At 59.8% G+C, this 19,432-nt stretch overlaps 1 protein-coding gene across 1 annotated transcript; it reads left to right on the top strand.

Moving 5' to 3' along the window:
* The first annotated feature begins 4,673 nt into the window (after window positions 1-4,673).
* On the top strand, window positions 4,674-11,510 carry LOC135976726 (cornifelin homolog A-like). Its single transcript, XM_065573921.1, has 4 exons — window positions 4,674-4,859; window positions 6,410-6,524; window positions 6,702-6,838; window positions 11,289-11,510. Exons 2-4 carry the CDS (start codon window positions 6,416-6,418, stop codon window positions 11,376-11,378), a joined length of 336 nt encoding a protein of 111 aa, XP_065429993.1. The 5' UTR covers window positions 4,674-4,859; window positions 6,410-6,415; the 3' UTR covers window positions 11,379-11,510.
* The last annotated feature ends 7,922 nt before the right edge of the window (window positions 11,511-19,432 follow it).

Below are 19,432 nucleotides of genomic sequence, written 5' to 3'. Positions count from 1 at the left end.
GGGTCCCCGTGTGACCGGCCCCTGCGCCACCCCAGAGCCAGCCGCGTCCCAGCGCCAGGCGACGGGTCCCCGTGTGACCAGCCCCCACCCCACCCCAGAGCCAGTCGCGGCCCAGCGTCGGGTCCCCGTGTGACCAGCCCCCACCCCACCCCAGAGCCAGCCGCGTCCCAGCGCCAGGCGACGGGTCCCCGTGTGACCGGCCCCTGCCCCACCCCAGAGCCAGCCGCGTCCCAGCGCCAGGCGACGGGTCCCCGTGTGACCAGCCCCCACCCCACCCCAGAGCCAGTCGCGGCCCAGCACCGGGTCCCCGTGTGATCGGCCCCTGCCCCACCCCAGAGCCAGCCGCGGCCCAGCGCCGGGTCCCCGTGTGACCGGCCCCTGCCCCACCCCAGAGCCAGCCGCAGCCCAGCGCCGGGTGAGAGGTCCCTGGACTCTGGCACTCGGGACGTTGAGGAACATGGGAGAATCGCAGGTCTTGGACTCCGCCACGCGTTGCTTCCAGGGACACTTGGCCGGGGGTCCCCTCTAGTGGCCCCCGAGCTCCTGGGCCGGGGCCCGCGCGGTTGTGGAGCAGCCCGGCCTGCGCTCTCCAGCCGTGGGGGCCGGGGCCCAGTTCGAATCTTCCCTCCCCAGCACCCCCCATTGGCAGATGAGCTGGGAGCCTGAATTCCCCCCGCCCAGGGGTCAGCCCGTGGCCTCCTCGCTCAGTGACCCAGCGGGCTTCACCCTGTGACTGGTCCATTTCAATCCAGCACGGGGAGGAAGCCGGGAGCCAGGACTCCTGGGTTCTCTCCTGGCTCTGGGAGGGGAGTGGGGGAGTGGTTGGGGGGAGGGGGCTGGGAGCCAGGACTCCTGGGTTCTCTCCCTCCTCTGGGAAGGCAGTGGGGTCTAGTGGTTAGAGCGGGGGGGGGGGGCTGGGAGTCGGACTCCTGGGTCCTCTCCTGGCTCTGGGAGGGCAGTGGGGCCTAGTGGTTAGAGTGGGAGGGCTGGGTGCCAGGACTCCTGGGTTCTCTCTTGTCCTGCTGCTGACTGTGACCCCCCCCCCGCCCCGCCCCGCAGGGCGACGTAGGGCTGGCCATGGGGAAACTCTATGGCAACGACTTCAGCCAGACGACCATCTCCCGCTTCGAGGCCCTGAACCTCAGCTTCAAGAACATGTGCAAGCTCAAGCCGCTGCTGGAGAAGTGGCTGAATGACGCTGGTGAGTTGTGGGGCAGATGGGGGGCAGCTGGGACCTCTGGGAGGGAGGCCTGGGGGGCCCAGCTGGTCGTGACTGGGACTTTGTGGGTGGGCAGCACGGGGGTGGGGGTAACAGGCTATGCAGGGGGCAGGCTTTGGTCTGGGGGGGTGCCGGGTCTATGGGCTTTGGGGCCTGGGGGGGGGCTGGGAGCCAGGACTCCTGGGTTCTCATCTGACCCACTGCAATCCCGTCTCTTCTGACCCTGAGCCACTCCTAGGGGGCAGGGGAGGGGTTCCTGAACTAGTGTCTATGGGGTGTCTCCAGCACTAGGGAGCACGAGGGGTTAACTCCCCCCCCCAGCCCCAGTGACACCAGGCCACCAGCAAGACTAATGCAACAGCAAAGAGCCCCTGCCAGGCTGAGATGAATGGGTGGGCGGCGCGGGGGGGGGGGGGGGGGGGGATTAGAACAGAGGCCCAGCGCCCCCCCCCCCCACCAGGTACATTAATGGGGGCGACTTAAACTCCCATCCGTCAGCTGGGCCCCGCAGGCACCAAGCGATGGATGGGAAACTGAGCTGGGATCCAGTCACCAAAGGGCCATTGCTCTGCTGGGGGAGAGCAGGAGTGTGTCACTGGGGCCAGGACTCCTGGGTTCTCTCCCTGGCTCTGGGAGGGGAGTGGGGGCTGGTGGTTAGAGCAGGGGGGCTGGGAGCCAGGACTCCTGGGTTCTCTCCCCGGCTCTGGGAGGGGAGTGGGGGCTGGTGGTTAGAGCAGGGGGGCTGGGAGCCAGGACTCCTGGGTTCTCTCTCCGGCTCTGGGTGTCTCTGCCAACAGCCCAGTCAATTAGTGGCAGAGACGGGAAGCTGGGAAGCGGCTAGGCCGTGCCGTGCCGATCTCAACCCTGAACTTTCCACCTCTGCTCGCCCCCCCCCATTTTCCCCCTTTGTGTCACTCAGCCCCCTGCCCCGGTGTCTCCCCCCAGCCCCTCCAAGAAAAATATCCCACCCTCACTTCATAAAAAGCAGTCATCTTTTGGGGACCAATACCGGTGCCCCTCACTCCCGACCCGCAGCCCCTGCTAGCCCAGTCCTGTTGGTGCCCCTCACTCCCGACCCGCAGCCCCTGCTAGCCCAGTCCTGTTGGTGCCCCTCACTCCCGACCCGCAGCCCCTGCTGGCCCAGCCCTGCTGACGCCCCTCGAGCCACATCCCTGTATTTTTCTCTCTTGTTTTTAAAGCCCCCCCGCTCCCCCCCAGCCCCCAGAGCGTTATGACTTCATCTTCCGCGCGGGCTGGAGGCAGCGGGAAATAAATCTTCATAAAGCCGGGGTTGTGATTAATGCCTGCGCCCAGGCTGGGGAGCGGGACTTTCCCATTAGCGGCTAATCGGAAGATGGAGAGGGCCTGTCGCCGGCAGTGGCCGCCCGTCATTTGTTCCACTTTGCAGCCCATTTGGCGGCGGGACTGCGCCGCACTCCATCAAAAATATTTTCAGAGTTAATTTCCGACCCTTAATCTGCCTGATTCTTATTTTGTATCGAATGGCAGAATCGATTTTCGTAGCGACTAAATTAAATCAGGGCTGTTTTCATGCATGGGGGAGCCCGGGGGGGAGGTGGGGGGGCGTGGGGCTAGAGAGATGGATAGATAATGAAGGGTCCATGCACAGGGGGAGGGCGTGAAAGCGCTGGATGGGGGCTGTGGGGGGCTGCTATGGGGTTGGGGTGGGGAGGATGATTGAGGGGATGGAGCCATGGGGCTGTGGGTGCTATGGGGCAGATGGGGGCTCGGGGGCTCTGGATGGGGAGGATGGAGTCTCTGGGTGGGCCATGGAGCGGATGGGGCTGTGGGTGCTATGGGGCAGATGGGGGCTGGGGGGCTCTGGGTGGGCCATGGGACAGATGGGGCTGTGGGTGCTATGGGGCAGATGGGGGCTCTGGGTGGGCCATGGGGCGGATGGGGGCTGGATACACACAGACACTCAGACTAACAGCTCCAGAAGCAAAAATAAATCAAATCACCCAGAGACAAATTCACCCCCCCTTTGCCTCCCTCTCACCTTCACCCTCCTGCCGAGAGGAGGGGTCCCACTGCCCAGCCCTGCTGCATCCCCCCTCCCTCTAGGTGGGGGGCCCCAGAGGATTTCCCTCCCCACTCCCTGGGGGGTCTTTCTGACCCCCCCCGCTGGAGCTGCCTTTTTCTCTCTCCTCCATTTATCTCATTTTGTGTCACTGACAATTTGACACAAACGTCACCAGGAATCACGGGTCCCCTGCAGCCCCCGGCTAATGGGGGATGGCTTAGTGCTGCCCGGCCCAGCCGCTTGGCAGAGAACCCAGGAGTCCTGGCTCCCAGCCCCCCCTGCTCTGACCACCAGCTCCCGCTTCCTCCCAGAGCCAGGAGAGAACCCAGGAGTCCTGGCTCCCAGCCCCCCCTGCTCTGACCACCAGCCCCCGCTCCCCTCCCAGAGCCGGGAGAGAACCCAGGAGTCCTGGCTCCCAGCCCCCTGCTCTAACCACCAGCCCCCACTCCCCTCCTAGAGCCAGGGAGAGAACCCAGGAGTCCTGGCTCCCAGCCCCCCCTGCTCTAACCACCAGCCCCCACTCCCCTCCCAGAGCCAGGGAGAGAACCCAGGAGTCCTGGCTCCCAGCCCCCCCTGCTCTGACCACCAGCCCCCGCTCTCCTCCCAGAGCCAGGGAGAGAACCCAGGAGTCCTGGCTCCCAGCCCCCCCTGCTCTGACCACCAGCCCCCGCTCTCCTCCCAGAGCCAGGGAGAGAACCCAGGCGTCCGGCCATTCTCTATCTCACCTGGGAGCTCCTCCCACACCTGATTCAGCCCAACCCACTGGAGTGGGATTCCCGGGCTCACAGCGCCACACAGTGGAGAGAAGGGGAATTTTGCGCGGTGCCCCTCACTCCCGACTTGCAGCCCCCCAGGCCCACTCCGCTGCCCCCCCCCCCCCGCTTCCGGGTCCAAAGTCTGACTCTGGTGGGTGGAGCCGCGGAGTCAAATATTTACCCACGCTCTTTGTTGCCTGGCAACCGGTGAGCGTCTTCCCCTCCCCCCGCAGGTCCAACCCACCACGCGCCTCCTCGTGGAGGGAAGGAACCCCCCCCCCCCACTGATGAGGTCACCCCCACACCACCGTGGGCTCCCAGCCCCCCCTCTAAGCACCAGCCCCCACTCCCCCCCCCCCCGAGCCAGGGAGAGCACCCAGGAGTCCTGGCTCCCAGCCCCCCCTGCTCTGACCACTAGACCCCACTCCCCTCCCAGAGCCAGGGAGAGAACCCAGGAGTCCTGGCTCCCAGCCCCCCCTGCTCTGACCACTAGACCCCACTCCCCTCCCAGAGCCGGGGAGAGAACCCAGGAGTCCTGGCTCCCAGCCCCCTCTGCTCTGACCACCAGCCCCCACTCCCCTCACAGAGCTGGGGAGAGAACCCAGGAGTCCTGGCTCCCAGCCCCCCCCCCTGCTCTAAGCCTGCAGGTCTCACTCCCCTCCCAGTATCTGTCACGACTCACAGAACTCCCCACCCTAGGCCACAGCCCCTGCCATTGTCCAAACTTCCTCCCCAGCTCCCCGCCCCAGGTATAAGAGGGACCCGCCCAGCCCCACCTGCACCCTTTGAATTTCACAGCCCCAGTAACGGCAGCAGCTGCTCTGCCACCAGCAAACACCAGGTAAGGCGGCTGCTGGCACCTGGCCCAGTCCTCAGGGGCTGTGTGCCAAGGACCCCAGGTTCAGCTTCAGCCTGTGAGGGCAGGGGCTGCGGGTCGGGAGTGAGGGGCACCGGCAGAGCTGGGGGGGAGCCCGGGGCAGGGGGGGGGCAGGGGCTGCGGGTTGGGAGTGAGGGGCACCAGCAGAACTGGGTGGGGTAGCCCGGGGCAGGGGGGGGCAGGGGCTGCGGGTCGGGAGTGAGGGGCACCGGCAGAGCTAGGAGGGGAGCCTGGGGCAGGGGGGCGCAGGGGCTGCGGGTCGGGAGTGAGGGGCACCGGCAGAGCTAGGAGGGGAGCCCGGGGCTGGGGGGCAGGGGCTGCGGGTCGGGAGTGAGGGGCACCGGCAGAGCTGGGGGGGAGCCCGGCGCTGGGGGGCAGGGGCTGCGGGTCGGGAGTGAGGGGCACCGGTAGAGCTGGGCGGGGGTCTCTCGGGGCAGGGGGGGCAGGGGCTGCGGGTCGGGAGTGAGGGGCACCGGTAGAGCTGGGCGGGGGTCTCTCGGGGCAGGCTGGTTGTCAGGGTCGAGGCCTTCAGGACTCTGGGACATTCGCCTGTTTTTCGGTTCCGGCCACGGCGTCGGGTTCTGTCCCGGTTTGATTTGTCGGCTCAGCTGCCAGTACCCCACGTAGTGGCCTAGCAATAGCACAGCCCAGCCCAGCCGGTGCCCCTCACTCCCGACCCGCAGCCCCCTGCCCCCCCAGCCCTGCCGGTGCCCCTCACTCCCGACCCGCAGCCCCCTGCCCCCCCCAGCCCTGCCGGTGCCCCTCACTCCCGACCCGCAGCCCCCTGCCCCCCCAGCCCTGCCGGTGCCCCTCACTCCCGACCCGCAGCCCCCTGCGCCCCCAGCCCTGCCGGTGCCCCTCACTCCCGACCCGCAGCCCCCTGCGCCCCCAGCCCTGCCGGTGCCCCTCACTCCCGACCCGCAGCCCCCTGCGCCCCCAGCCCTGCCGGTGCCCCTCACTCCCGACCCGCAGCCCCCTGCGCCCCCAGCCCTGACGGTGCCCCTCACTCCCGACCCGCAGCCCCTGCCCCCCCAGCCCTGCCGGTGCCCCTCACTCCTGACCCCCTGCCCATCCCAGCCCTGGGCTCTCCTCCCCCAAATTGCAGCAACGATCCTCCAGTTCCTTGTTTGTTTGCCCGGGGTGTGACCTCCCCACACCCCCGCACCTCCGTCACCGCAGGGCGTTTCCCCCCCTGCCCAGACGTGCCTGGGGGCCCCTGGGGCCCGGAGAATCGCCCAGAGCTGATTCTGGAGCTGGGCTGCCGAGTAGGGTGAACCCCTCCCCCACACTCAGCCCCTTGTCCCCAGCTCCACCCTATGTCCCTGGCCTGGGCAATGTGTCCCCTCAGCCGCCCTGTGTTCCCCTCCCCCCCACCCCGGGTGCCCCCCAGTGTGGGGCTCCGAGCTGGGGGCTCCCCCTGGCCCAGGCAGCGGGGCTCGGTCGGCTGCACCCTTAGGTGACTGGGAAGGGTTCTGGGGGGTCGTGTCCGGGCTGACACCCCCGTGTGCCCCCAGGCTCCCATGGCCTATCAGGCGGAGATAACGCAGCCCGGCCGGGTGCAGACCAGCTACTCCAACACCAACGCCTGGAGCTCGGGCATGTGCGACTGCTTCGCGGACATGGGCGTGTGTGAGTCGGGGGGTCCTGTGGGGGGCTGGGGTGGGGGTGTTCAGGGGGTTCCCAGTGGGGGTTGTGGGGGGTCTCAGGGGTGGGGGTGTTGTGGGGAGGGTCTGGGGTGGGGGTGGGGGCTCCCAGTGGGGGGTGGGGGTCCCAGTTTCGGGTCTGTAACACCCTCCCCTCCGGCAGGTCTCTGCGGTACCTTTGTGCCCTGCATCCTGGCCTGCCAGGTGTCCCAGGACTTCGGCGAGTCCTGTTTTCTGCCCTGTCTACCCGGCACCCTGCTGGCCCTGCGCACGGGGGTGCGGGAACGGTACCACATCGAGGTGAGGCTGGGGGGGCCCAAGGGGGGAGGGTCAGTTTCCAGCCAGAGCCCCCCAGAGCCCCATCCAACACCCCCACCCTGCATGGGGCCCCACCCATGTTGCTCTGGCTTCGCGCCCCCGCCTACCCCCTCCCCGCTCGGCCAGGGGCCCCGACCTGCGAAGAGTAAAACCTCCTGCCCGGATGCAGCCGGCCTGGGCACGCTGACCCAAGATCCGGTGTCAGTCCCGCAGGGGGTGGCCGGTTTCCCAAAGCGGGAGTCCTTCCCCCACCCTTTGTGCCCCCGTGGCCCGGGCCCATGACCATGCCTGTGTGAGGCTGGGCGATGGCTGGCGTGGTGCCGATGCCTGGCTGTTCCAAGCCGGTCTGGCTTTCAAACCAGTAACTCTGGCCCCAGAGAGGCCCTGCTAACCCCCTGTCACGGAGTATTGGGGAACTCAGGGCCCTGCACCCCCGGCTTCCTGCGATTCACCATGACTCTCAGCCAGCCAGTAAAGCAGAAGGTTTATTTGGATGACAGGAATACAGTCCAAGACAGGTCTTGCAGGCACAGACAACAGGGCCCCCCTCAGTTAGGTCCAGCTTGGGGTCCCAGGGCATGCCAGCCCACCCCCTTGGGGGGTCAGAGCCATCTCTGCCTCCCAGCCATCTCTCCAGCCTCCTTCCAGCCTGCTTCCAGCACTCTGCCTTCAGCGACCCCTCCCACAGCCTTTGTTCAGTTTCCCGGGCCCCGGAGTCGTCTGACCTCCAACCCCCTCCTGGGTTCTCATGTTACAAGCTCAGGTATGTTCCCTTGGGCCGGCTCCCATCCCCCGATGCAGACCATCCTAGTCACACTCCCCTGTCAGCATTCACACACCCCAGCAAGAACAGTCCCAGTTCGTCACATCTCTCCCCCCTTCGAGACCGAACTGAGCAGGGTCACTTTAGCCAGTGACCCGGGGAAGTTCGAACCTACCCCCGTTCCCATGGATGCCCCCGCATCCCTCCAGTTCCTTGGTGAGAATTACACCAGGCCCCTTCCGTTCCACGCCCCCCCTTAGGTCGGGGGGTGCTTGATGGCACTCGCAGTTCGCATGTGGGAAGGTTTATGCGGCCTCTGCCCTTTCCCCACCCCCATACCTCTGGGGTTCCAACTGGGCTGTGGTCTTCTCCCAGCGCTCCAGTCTGGAGGTCTGTGCTTTGGGCTCTCTTGGTTTAGAGCCGCCCTTTTAACCTTGGCCACCCTCTGGAAAGGATCCTTTATGCTGGGCAAGGGTCCTAAAGCTCTTTTCCCCTTGTCCCAGGCCTTCCTCCCCCTCTGACAGGGGTCACAGGATCCGCAGTACTGTCGGACAGTAACAAAGACCCCAGGCCAGTAAAAGCTCCGTAGCAGCCTCTGCTGGGTACGCCAGGTTCCCTGGTGCCCTGAGAGGGGAATGTCATGGGCCCGGCACAGCAGCTGGCGGCGATACTTCTGGGGTACCACCAGCTGCCTCCTGATCCCCCCTGACTCCATTTTCCCTGGGGGAGCCCATTCTCGGTACAGGAACCCCTTCTCCCACAGGAACCTTTTCCGGCCACCTCGTTCCATGGTCTGTACCGCATTGAGGTCGGCCAGGTCCCTTATCTTCCGCAAGGAGGGGTCTCTCTGTAACTCGGCCTGGAACTCAGCAGCTGGGACAGGGATGGCCACCTGCTCTTTCTCGCCCGCTGGGTCCGAAGCTGCAGCCTCCCTGAGCCGCGTCCCTGGGCGTTCCCTCCCCACCAGGTTAGGGTCCTGCGCCTCAGGCAAGGCACCCCCCCCAAGGCCAGGGCGCAGGGCCCCTCCCCGGCTCTGACTGCGGGTCACAACCAGTGCCTTTTGGGGGTTGCTTGGCCAGTTCTCCAGGTCCCCCCCCATCAATACCTCAGTGGGCAGATACGGGTGTACCCCCACATCCTTGGGGCCCTCCTTGGCCCCCCACTTCAGGTGTACCCTTGCCACGGGCACTTTGACTGGTGTTCCGCCCACCCCCGTCAGGGTCAGGTAGGAGTTGGGCACCACCTGATCTGGGGCCACCACCTCGGGCCGGGCCAGCGTCACCTCTGCGCCCGTATCCCAGTATCCATTGACCTTCCTCCCATCCACCTCCAGGGGAACAAGGTACTCTCTCCGGAGGGACAGCCCCGCGCCCACCGTATAAACCAAAAACCCTGAGTCTGGGGCATCCAGCCCCCTAGAGGAGCTGGCCTGGGGCCCTTCTCTCTCTTGAGCAGTTGATAAGCTGCCAGCCCCTCTTGCGTGAGAAGCCTGCCCCTCGTCCGTCTGGGCCTCTACCAAGTTAACCCTATGCGGGTTCGGTCTGCTCAGTCTGTCCTTGAGCTTGGGGCACTGGGCCCGAACGTGGCCTCTTCGGCCGCAGTAATAGCAGCTCATGTCCTGTGGGTCCCCTCGAGCCGGTCGGTTGTCCCTGACGCTGGGCATTCCCCGTGGGGGGGGATTCCCCATATTCCCTCTTTGGGAGGTCCCAGGGTGACTCTCTCTCTGCATCGCGGCGGGCCTGTTCCTTTGGGGCTCCTCCCTGCCACCCCCTGACCGGCTCTTTACAAACTCATCAGCCAGCTGCCCGGCGTGTCGCGGGTTCTCTGGCTTTCTGTCCACCAACCACAGCCTCAGGTCGGATGGGCACCGCTCATACAGTTGCTCCAGTACCAGCAGTTTAATCAGGTCCTCCTTCGTCTGGGCCCCACCAGCCCACTTGCTGGCGTATCTTTCCATGCGGACGGCTAGTTGCAAATATGAGATCTCAGGGGTTTTATCTTGACCCCGGAACCTTTCCCGGTACATCTCAGGAGTCAGCCCAAACTCTCGTAGCAGGGCCCTTTTGAATAGTTCGTAGTCCCCTTTCTCTGCCTCTCCCAGTTGGCGGTACAATGCCACGGATTTGGGGTCCAGTAAGGGGGTAAGGACCCGGAGTCTGTCCGCGGGATCCACCCGGTGCAGCTCGCAGGCCGTCTCAAAGGCCTCCAGGAAGTCATCCATGTCCTCCCCCTCCTTGTATGGGGCCATGATGCACTTATCAAAGCTCCGTGCAGTCCTGGGTCCCCCCTCACTCACCGCAGCCGGGGGTTCGCTGCCCTTCAATCTCGCCAGTTCCAGGTCATGCTGACGCTGTCGCTCTTCGTGCTGTCTCTGTCTCTCATTCTCCTCCCGTTCATGCTGTCTCTGTCGTTCACGATCCTCCAGCTCTCTCAGTTTTAGCTCTTTCTCCCATTCCAGCCAATTCCGCTCCCCGGATGCCGAACGTCGCCGGGAGGATCCTCTGCTGGCCGGCGAGCTTCGCCGGGGGGACCCCCTGCTGGCCGGGGGGGTCACGGCGCCTTCGGTATTTGCTGGGCTCCTCCCCACCCTTCCCCTAGGTATAGGAAGGAGGGGTCTCGGGAAGCCCTCAGCAGCCGGCTGACCACTCCCAGCTGGGACAGACACTGGTGCCTGCGCTGCATTTGCCAGGCTGCTTCCCTGAGACACAGGGATCAGTTCATTCGCACGATCTTCCGCCTCCAGCTGGGCAATGAGCTGTTCTTTGGTGAGCCTCCCAATGCGCAGCTGCCTCTGCTTGCACAGCTCCACCAGGTCGCTCTTAAGCCGCTTGGCATACATCTTCCTGCTGGCCACTCACCGGCCTGTGTGCTCACAGCTCCCCACAGTTCCCAGGGGGACCCCTAGTGTGCCAGCCCTTCTCGAGGTCACCACCTCTCTGCCAGGGTCGAGCTGCAGACTCCTCCGCCCCTGGGACCACTCGCTGCGATCCCCCCGGGGGACCCTGTTACTGCAAAAGTCCTTCTCGCTGGTCACACACTCCCAGGGGTAATAACCGTCTCTCTCCCACTCTTCAGCAGGCCTGGTTCCCGTCCATCCCCCTTCGTTTTACTGCTCCCCAGTCACTTACTGCAGGAAGCGCCGTCCACGGGGTGCAGTAGATCCCACCGCTGCCACCAGTTGTCACGGAGTATTGGGGAACTCAGGGCCCTGCACCCCCGGCTTCCTGCGATTCACCATGACTCTCAGCCAGCCAGTAAAGCAGAAGGTTTATTTGGATGACAGGAATACAGTCCAAGACAGGTCTTGCAGGCACAGACAACAGGGCCCCCCTCAGTTAGGTCCAGCTTGGGGTCCCAGGGCATGCCAGCCCACCCCCTTGGGGGGTCAGAGCCATCTCTGCCTCCCAGCCATCTCTCCAGCCTCCTTCCAGCCTGCTTCCAGCACTCTGCCTTCAGCGACCCCTCCCACAGCCTTTGTTCAGTTTCCCGGGCCCCGGAGTCGTCTGACCTCCAACCCCCTCCTGGGTTCTCATGTTACAAGCTCAGGTATGTTCCCTTGGGCCGGCTCCCATCCCCCGATGCAGACCATCCTAGTCACACTCCCCTGTCAGCATTCACACACCCCAGCAAGAACAGTCCCAGTTCGTCACACCCCCCCTCTCCCCACAGGGCAGTATCTGCGACGATTGGCTGGTCATGGCCTGTTGTGGGCCCTGCGGCCTTTGCCAGCTGTCCCGGGAGCTGTCACACCGGAAATGAGGGGGCCTCTGAACCGTCTCTGCAGCAGGAAGAAAATCTGCCCCCCAGCCTGGGGAGGAGAACAGGGACACGGGGGGAGGAGCCCCTGCCCCAGTCCCCAAACCCCCTAAATAAATAACCCCACAAACTCTTTGCAGTAGCCTGTGTTTATTAGTGGGGCCCCGGCACCCTATGTCCTCGTGGGGGGAGGGGCATGTGGCGGGGGGGAATGAAAAATAATATTAGATAAATGAGCACATGGGGGAGTGATAACTACAGCATGCCACAGGGGGAGAGTTAAGGGTACAGGCACACGTGGGGGAGTTAAGGGTACAGGTGCAAACACACCAGGGGGCAAGTTAAGGGTACAGGCACACACACACCAGAAGTAGTTAAGGGTAGGTGTGCACCCCCAGGGCAGGTAATGGTACAGGTGCACACAGAGTGGGGAGTTCAGGGTACAGGCAAACACACATTGTGGGGAGAGTTAAGGGTACAGGTGCACCTGCTGGGGTGGAGAGCTAAAGGTACAGGCACATGCACAGTATGGGGGAGAATCATAGAATATCAGGAGATATCTAGTCCAACCCCCCGCTCAAAGGGGGGAGCAATCCCCAGATAGATTTTTACCCCAGTTCCCTAAATGGCTCCCTCACGGATTGTACTCACAACCGTGAGTTTAGCAGACCAATGCGCAAGCCACTGAGCTATTCCTCCCCCTGGGAACACTGGAACACAAACACTGTGTGTGTGTTGGGGGGGGGGGGTTTAGGGTGTCCCGGAGTCCCTGGGCGATGCTCTGGAACTGCTCCCCACAAAGCCAGGCAGGACTCTGGGGAGCCTCCTCTCCCTCGGAGCAGACTGTCTTCAGGGCAAGAAGCTCATAAGGCTTCACCTCCTGGGTCTGACCTCGGAGCATTCAGCATCTGCCCCTCCGTGCGCTTCCCACAGCGAGTCCGCCCAGGCGGGGTCCTGGGGCAGCCAGAGGGTCCTGCACCCCCCACTCCGCAGTCAGACGTGACTCTCGGCCAGCCAGTAACACAGAGGTTTATTAGACGACAGGAACACGGTCTAAAACAGAGCTTGTAGGTACAGAGAACGGGACCCCTCAGCCGGGTCCATTCTGGGGCCCAGCGAGCCAGACACCCCCGTCTGCCCTCACTCCCCGTCCCCAGCCAGCTCCAAACTGAAACCCTCCAGCCCCTCCTCTCTGGCCTTTGTCTCTTTCCGGGGCCAGGAGGTCACCTGATCTCTTTGTTCACCTTTAGCTATTCCCTTGCAAGGGGGGAAGGGCCCTGGCCATTTGTTGCCAGGATACAGAGTGTTGGCCATTTATGCACACTGGAGACTTAAGAAATGCATAGGGGAAACTGAGGCACCCACACAGTATTCAGAGGAAACATTAAGAACAGTCCCACTTCGTCACATCTCTCCCCCCCTTCGAGACTGAACTGAGCAGGGTCACTTTAGCCAGTGACCCGGGGAAGTTCGAACCCACCAACGTTCCCATGGATGCCCCCGCATCCCTCCCATTCCTTGGTGGGAGTTACCTCAGGCCCTTCCAGTTTCACACCCTCCTGTGGGTCTGTTGTGCTTGATGGCTGCATGTGGGAAGGTTTATGCGGCCCGTGCCCTTTTGCCGCCCCAATACCCCTGGGGTCTAAACTGAGATCGGGTCTTTTCCCAGCGCTCCAGTTTGGAGGGCTGCAATTCGAGCTCTCGGTTAAGAGCCCCCATCTTGACCTTGGCCACCCTCTGACCAGGTGTCTCTGTCCCCAGCAGCTCGGCCTCAGCCCCTTGCATGTGACGCCGCCCAAAATAATACAGGTGCAGCGTTCTAAGGGCCTGCACCATGGCCGGGCATTTCTTCTCTGAGGCCGCATAGTTCTGCTCCCAGGGCAGCCGTTTCCTGCTCAGGTACCCAGTGGGGTGTCTCCCCCTCCCCCCCCCTCTCCCCCCCCGCAGCATCAGCACCGTGTAGATAAATCTCTGATCATTTTCATATGACTTTACATTGTGCCTCTTCATATAACCTTGTAGTGGGTCTACCCACGTGGGACCTCTGTTTTCATGAGACTTGGTATAATGTTATAGCCCCTAAGGATAGAATAAGATAGAAGAAAAATGTCTTTTTGCTAGCAGTAGAACAAGATCTTCCCCCCCACTCTTAATCAATTGCCCTGTTGAATGAACGAGGTGTGCGAGGTGTGCATGAGGAAGGCGGGGAAGGCAGCATCTCCAGTTGGAGAGGGGCTGGGAGCCAGACCCAAGGATAATCAAACGTGTCAAGTGGGCTTACTGAAGAAGATCAGACATACCGAGGGCCTTGGGGGTTAGAAGCCAGCACCTTCTTTTGAAAACACCCTCTTTGCAGCATTGGGACAACCCCCAGAGAGAAGCAGCACAAAGGACCAATGGACACAGACACAGTTTGAATCTGGTCTAGATTTGCATGAGAGGGAAGCTGCTATAAAAGTGAGGTGTCTTGCAGAGGACCCCGGGTCTCGTCTTGTCAACATGGGAGCATCAATCCGGATCAGCAGAAGCCCGGCTCCACCCCCTCCCCCATCTAACTCACCTGGCCAAAGTTAAGGGGAGCAACTAATTGGTAACAACAACAAGACGGAGTGTGTGTGTGAGTGCATGAATGTAATGGCATGCGTCTGCCGAAGTGGGTATTCACCCACAAAAGCTTATGCACCAATACATCTGTTAGTCTTAAAGGTGCCACGGGACTCTCTGTTGCTTTTTACGTGAGTGCTCGTCGGGGCCCTGGGTGCCTGGGACCCATGTAACGAACGCGTGCTAAGGACCTGTGGGGTAGGCCGTCACTACGCACGGCTTATGAGAGGCCTGATGGTCTCGGACACTATCCGCTGGTCACGGGACATCTACACGGAGCACATCACCGGCCACCGACAATACCGGGAGTGAGCCGGGGAGACCTCGTCCACCCGCAAGGGGGAAGGGACCTATAAACCACCCCCTGATGGACCTTATCCCAAGCCCCGAACCCACCCAACCTAGCTGAATCCCACCACGCGAGGGTTGCCCCATCCCCATTACCCAGAACGTCTGTACTCCCTGTATGAGTGATTGCCCCTCACCACTTGTCAACTGTATCTTGATCCCGCCCACCGTCTACCCCCCATTGGGGACATCGCAGTCTGTATGTATTATGTGTGCTGCCCAACCCGAAAATACTAACATCCTCCCATACTCTGTATGTTACCCCCAATGACCAACAACTGACGCTTCAAATTTTCTGTATCGTTTATTTTTAAATATTTTCTAATCAAATTTGATCTCTCATATCCATGTGACACCGTGTGGATGGATACATGTATTACCAGTAAATGTGGCGCTTTGCCTTATCCCCCCTGAAAAGATCCTGGGCAGTACTTTAAGTACAACAACCATGGCCAGCCCTGCGTCTGAGGCGTCGGTGAACACTGCACAGGGCTTGGCAAAGTCTGGGTTTACCAGATCTACCGGGCCCTGGATTAGAGCCTCCTTCAGTGCACAGAGAGCCCTCCTCAATATATGTTCCATTCTATATGCATCCGAAGAAGTGGGCTGTAGTCCACGAAAGCTTATGCTCTAATAAATGTGTTAGTCTCTAAGGTGCCACAAGTCCTCCTGTTCTTCTTTTTGCGGATACAGACTAACACGGCTGCTACTCTGAAACCTGTCATTATGCAAGGCACTGCATTTAGCCGTATGGAGTGGAAATCCATCAACCTCATGAAAAAACTCGTACAGATACAGACAGACATCATCTTCCTTTCCAAATGCAAGCAGATGGACATCATACCAAAAGGACTAAAGGTAAAAAATCCATTACAATCTACATATCACACAGACTATGCTGAGAGACTGTGTCACACACTCTCAAAGAAACTGCGAAACCACCTGATCAGCATCCTATACAGCAAACAGGGAAAGATTAAGAATGAGCTCTCAGAACTGGATACCCTCATAAGAAACCAACCTTCCACACAAACTTCCTCATGGATAGACTTTACAAAAACTAGACACGCCATTTACAAGACAAACTTTGCCTCTCTACAAAGGAAAAAGGACACTAAACTATCTAAACTGCTACATGCCACAAGCAGCCACAACAGCAGTTCCCTTAACCGACCCAGCAATATTGTTAATCTTTCCAGCTATACTCTTAGCCCAGCAGAAGAGTCTGTCCTATCTCGGGGCCTCTCCTTTGGTCCCTCCAGACCCATGAATATGATACAGTTCTGCGGTGACCTAGAATCCTACTTTGACGTCTCCGACTCAAAGAATATTTCCAACATACCTCTGAACAGCATACTAACCCACAGAATCCTCCCTACCAGCACTACAAAAAAAAGGATTCTGCGTGGACTCCTCCGGACGGTCGAAACAACAGACTGGACTTCTACATAGATTGCTTCCGTCGACGTGCAAAGGCTGAAATTGTGGAAAAGCAACATCACTTGCCACATAACCTCAGCCATGCTGAACACAACGCCATCTACAGCCTCAGAAACAACCCTGACATCATAATCAATAAGGCTGACAAAGGAGGTGCTGTCGTCATCATGAATAAATTGGAATATGACCAGGAGGCTGCTAGACAGCTCTCTAACACCACATTCTACAGGCCATTATCCTCTGATCCCACTGAGGATTACCTAAAGAAACTACAGCATCTGCTAAAAAAACTCCCTGACAAAGCACAGGAACAAATCTGTACAGACACATGCCTAGAACCCCGACCAGGGGTATTCTATTTGCTACCCAAGATCCATAAACCTGGATATCCTGGACGCCCCATCATCTCAGGCATTGGCACCCTAACATCAGGCTTGTCTGGTTATGTAGACTCTCTCCTCAGACCCTACGCTACCAGCACTCCCAGCTATCTTCGAGACACCACTGACTTCCTGAGGAAACTACAATCCATCGGTGAGCTTCCAGAAAACACCATCCTGGCCACTATGGACGTAGAAGCCCTCTACACCAACATTCCACATTAAGATGGACTACAAGCTATCAGGAACAGTATCCCTGATAATGTCACAGCTAACCTGGTGGCTGAACTTTGTGATTTTGTCCTCACCCACAACTATTTCACATTTGGGGACAATATATACCTTCAAGTCAGCGGCACTGCTATGGGTACCCGCATGGCCCCACAATATGCCAACATTTTTATGGCTGACTTAGAACAACACTTCCTTAGCTCTCGTCCCCTAACACCCCTACTCTACTTGCGCTACATTGATGACATCTTCATCATCTGGACCCATGGAAAAGAAGCCCTTGAGGAATTTCACCATGATTTCAATAATTTCCATCCCACCATCAACCTCAGCCTAGATCAATCCACACAAGCGGTCCATTTCCTGGACACTACTGTGCTAATAAGCGATGGTCACATAAATACCACCCTATACCGGAAACCTACTGACCGCTACACTTACCTACATGCCTCCAGCTTCCATCCAGGACACACCACACGATCCATTGTCTACAGCCAAGCTCTAAGATATAACCGCATTTGCTCCAATCCCTCGGATAGAGACAAGCACCTACAAGATCTCTATCAAGCATTCTTAAAACACCTGCTGAAGTGAAGAAACAGATTGACAGAGCCAGACGAGTACCCAGAAGTCACCTCCTACAAGACAGGCCCAACAAAGAAAATAACAGAACACCACTAGCTGTCACCTTCAGCCCTCAACTAAAACCTCTCCAGCACATCATCAGAGATCTACAACCTATCCTGAAAGATGATCCTTTATTCTCACAGATCTTGGGAGACAGACCTGTCCTCACTTACAGACAACCCCCCAACCTAAAGCAAATACTCACCAGCAACCACACATCACTGAACAAAACCACTAACCCAGGAACCTATCCTTGTAACAAACCCCGATGCCAACTCTGTCCACATATCTATTCAAGTGACATCATCATAGGACCTAATCACATCAGCCATACCATCAGGGGCTCGTTCACCTGCACATCTACCAATGTGATATATGCCATCATGTGCCAGCAATGCCCCTCTGCCATGTACATTGGCCAAACCGGACAGTCTCTACACAAAAGAATTAATGGACACAAATCTGACATCAGGAATCAAAATACTCAAAAACCAGTGGGAGAACACTTTAACCTGTCTGGTCATTCAGTGACAGACCTGCGGGTGGCTATATTACAACAGAAAAACTTCAAAAACAGACTCCAAAGAGAGACTGCTGAGCTGGAATTGATATGCAAACTAGACACAATCAACTCCGGTTTGAATAAGGACTGGGAATGGCTGAGCCATTACAAACATTGAATCTGTCTTGTAAGTATTCTCACACTTCTTAACTGTCTGTACTGGGCTAGCTTGATTATCACTTCAAAAGTTTTTTTCTCTTAATTAATTGGCCTCTCAGAGGTGGTAAGACAACTCCCACCTGTTTATGCTCTCTGTATGTGTGTATATATATCTCCTCAATATATGTTCCATTCTATATGCATCCGAAGAAGTGGGCTGTAGCCCACGAAAGCTTATGCTCTAATAAATTTGTTAGTCTCTAAGGTGCCACAAGTACTCCTGTTCTTCTTTTTGCGGATACAGACTAACACGGCTGCTACTCTGAAACCTGTCAGAGAGCCCTCTGGCCCTGCTCGGTCCAGACCACCTCGTCTGGCTTACCCCTCTCACCTAGCTCAGGGATGGGGGCAGCTAGGGATCTAACGTGGGGTACAAACCTCTGGTAGCACCCCACCATCCCGATAAAGGCCTGGACTTGTTTCTTGATCTGGGGAATGGGCCAATCTCTGATCATCTCCACCTTGCACTTCTTGGCTTTTACCGTCAGTCCTGCCTCCTTGAGGCAGCCCAGCCCCCTCGTCACCTGGGTCTGGCTAAAGACACACATGTCATCGACGTACGCCAGGGCCAAGTTCTCCATCCCCCTCAGCTTGTCTAGAATCTCCCCAGGCCTAGGCGTGGGGCAGGCATCGCACACGGTGATGGCTTTAAGCTTCCAATAGTCCCCACAAAACCAGATCATCCCGTCTTCCTTGGGGACCAGCCCCACGGGTGAGGCCCACGGGCTATTGAACGGCTGGATCACATCTAAAGCCAGCATGTCCTTGACCCCTCTCCAGGCTCTGGGCTGCTTTCCCAGTGACTCTGAACGGGGAAGATTGGCTCCCACCTCAGGGAAGAGATCCACCAGGGGGTCTTCCCCCTTCTCCTCCCAATCCTCCCTTTCCAGGTCCAGGGGTCCCCTCACTCTCCTCCCATACAGCAGCTCGAAAGGGAAGAACCGTGTGGGTACAGGTGCACATATGTGGGGGGGAGTTAAGGGTACAGGCACATGCACAGGGGAGAGTTAAGGGTACAGGCACACACACTGGAAGGGAGCAGGTTAAGGGTACAGGCACATGCACAGGGGGAGAGTTAAGGATACAGGCACATGCACAGGGGAGAGTTAAGGGTACAGGCGCACACACCCAGGGGCAGTGAGTTAAGGGTACTGGCGCACACACCCTGGGGCGATGAGTTAAGGGTACAGGCACATGCACAGGGGAGAGTTAAGGGTACAGGCGCACACACTGGAAGGGGGCAGGTTAAGGGTTCAGGCACATGCACAGGGGAGAGTTAAGGATACAGGCACATGCACAGGGGAGAGTTAAGGGTACAGGCGCACACACTGGAAGGGGGCAGGTTAAGCGTACAGGCACATGCACAGGGGGCTCACTAAGGGGGAAGTCGCTCCCTCACCAACGGTGCTGCAGTATTTTGCCAGGCGAAGGACCGACGAGGTCCTGGGTGCGAAGCCACCGTCAATGGGCCGGGGCCATAGGACGTAGTTTGTAGCCCCTCCTGCTGCAGCCAGACCCTCGGGGGGGCAGTTAAGTGGTGACATTACTATAGATGGGGTTCGGGGGGGGGCTCCCACTGGCTGCTCTATTGGTCCCTTCTGGCCTTCTCTATGGGGAGGAGGCAGAGGGGTTGGGGGGGCTCTACCTGCCCCCCACTCCTGTACAGCTTGGGCAGACACACGTGGCCCCAGGGACGATCACCCATT

The sequence above is a fragment of the Chrysemys picta genome, chromosome 20, assembly GCF_011386835.1.
Source record: "Chrysemys picta bellii isolate R12L10 chromosome 20, ASM1138683v2, whole genome shotgun sequence".
Lineage (NCBI taxonomy): Eukaryota > Metazoa > Chordata > Testudines > Emydidae > Chrysemys > Chrysemys picta.
This window is presented reverse-complemented; position numbering and strand designations above follow the sequence as displayed.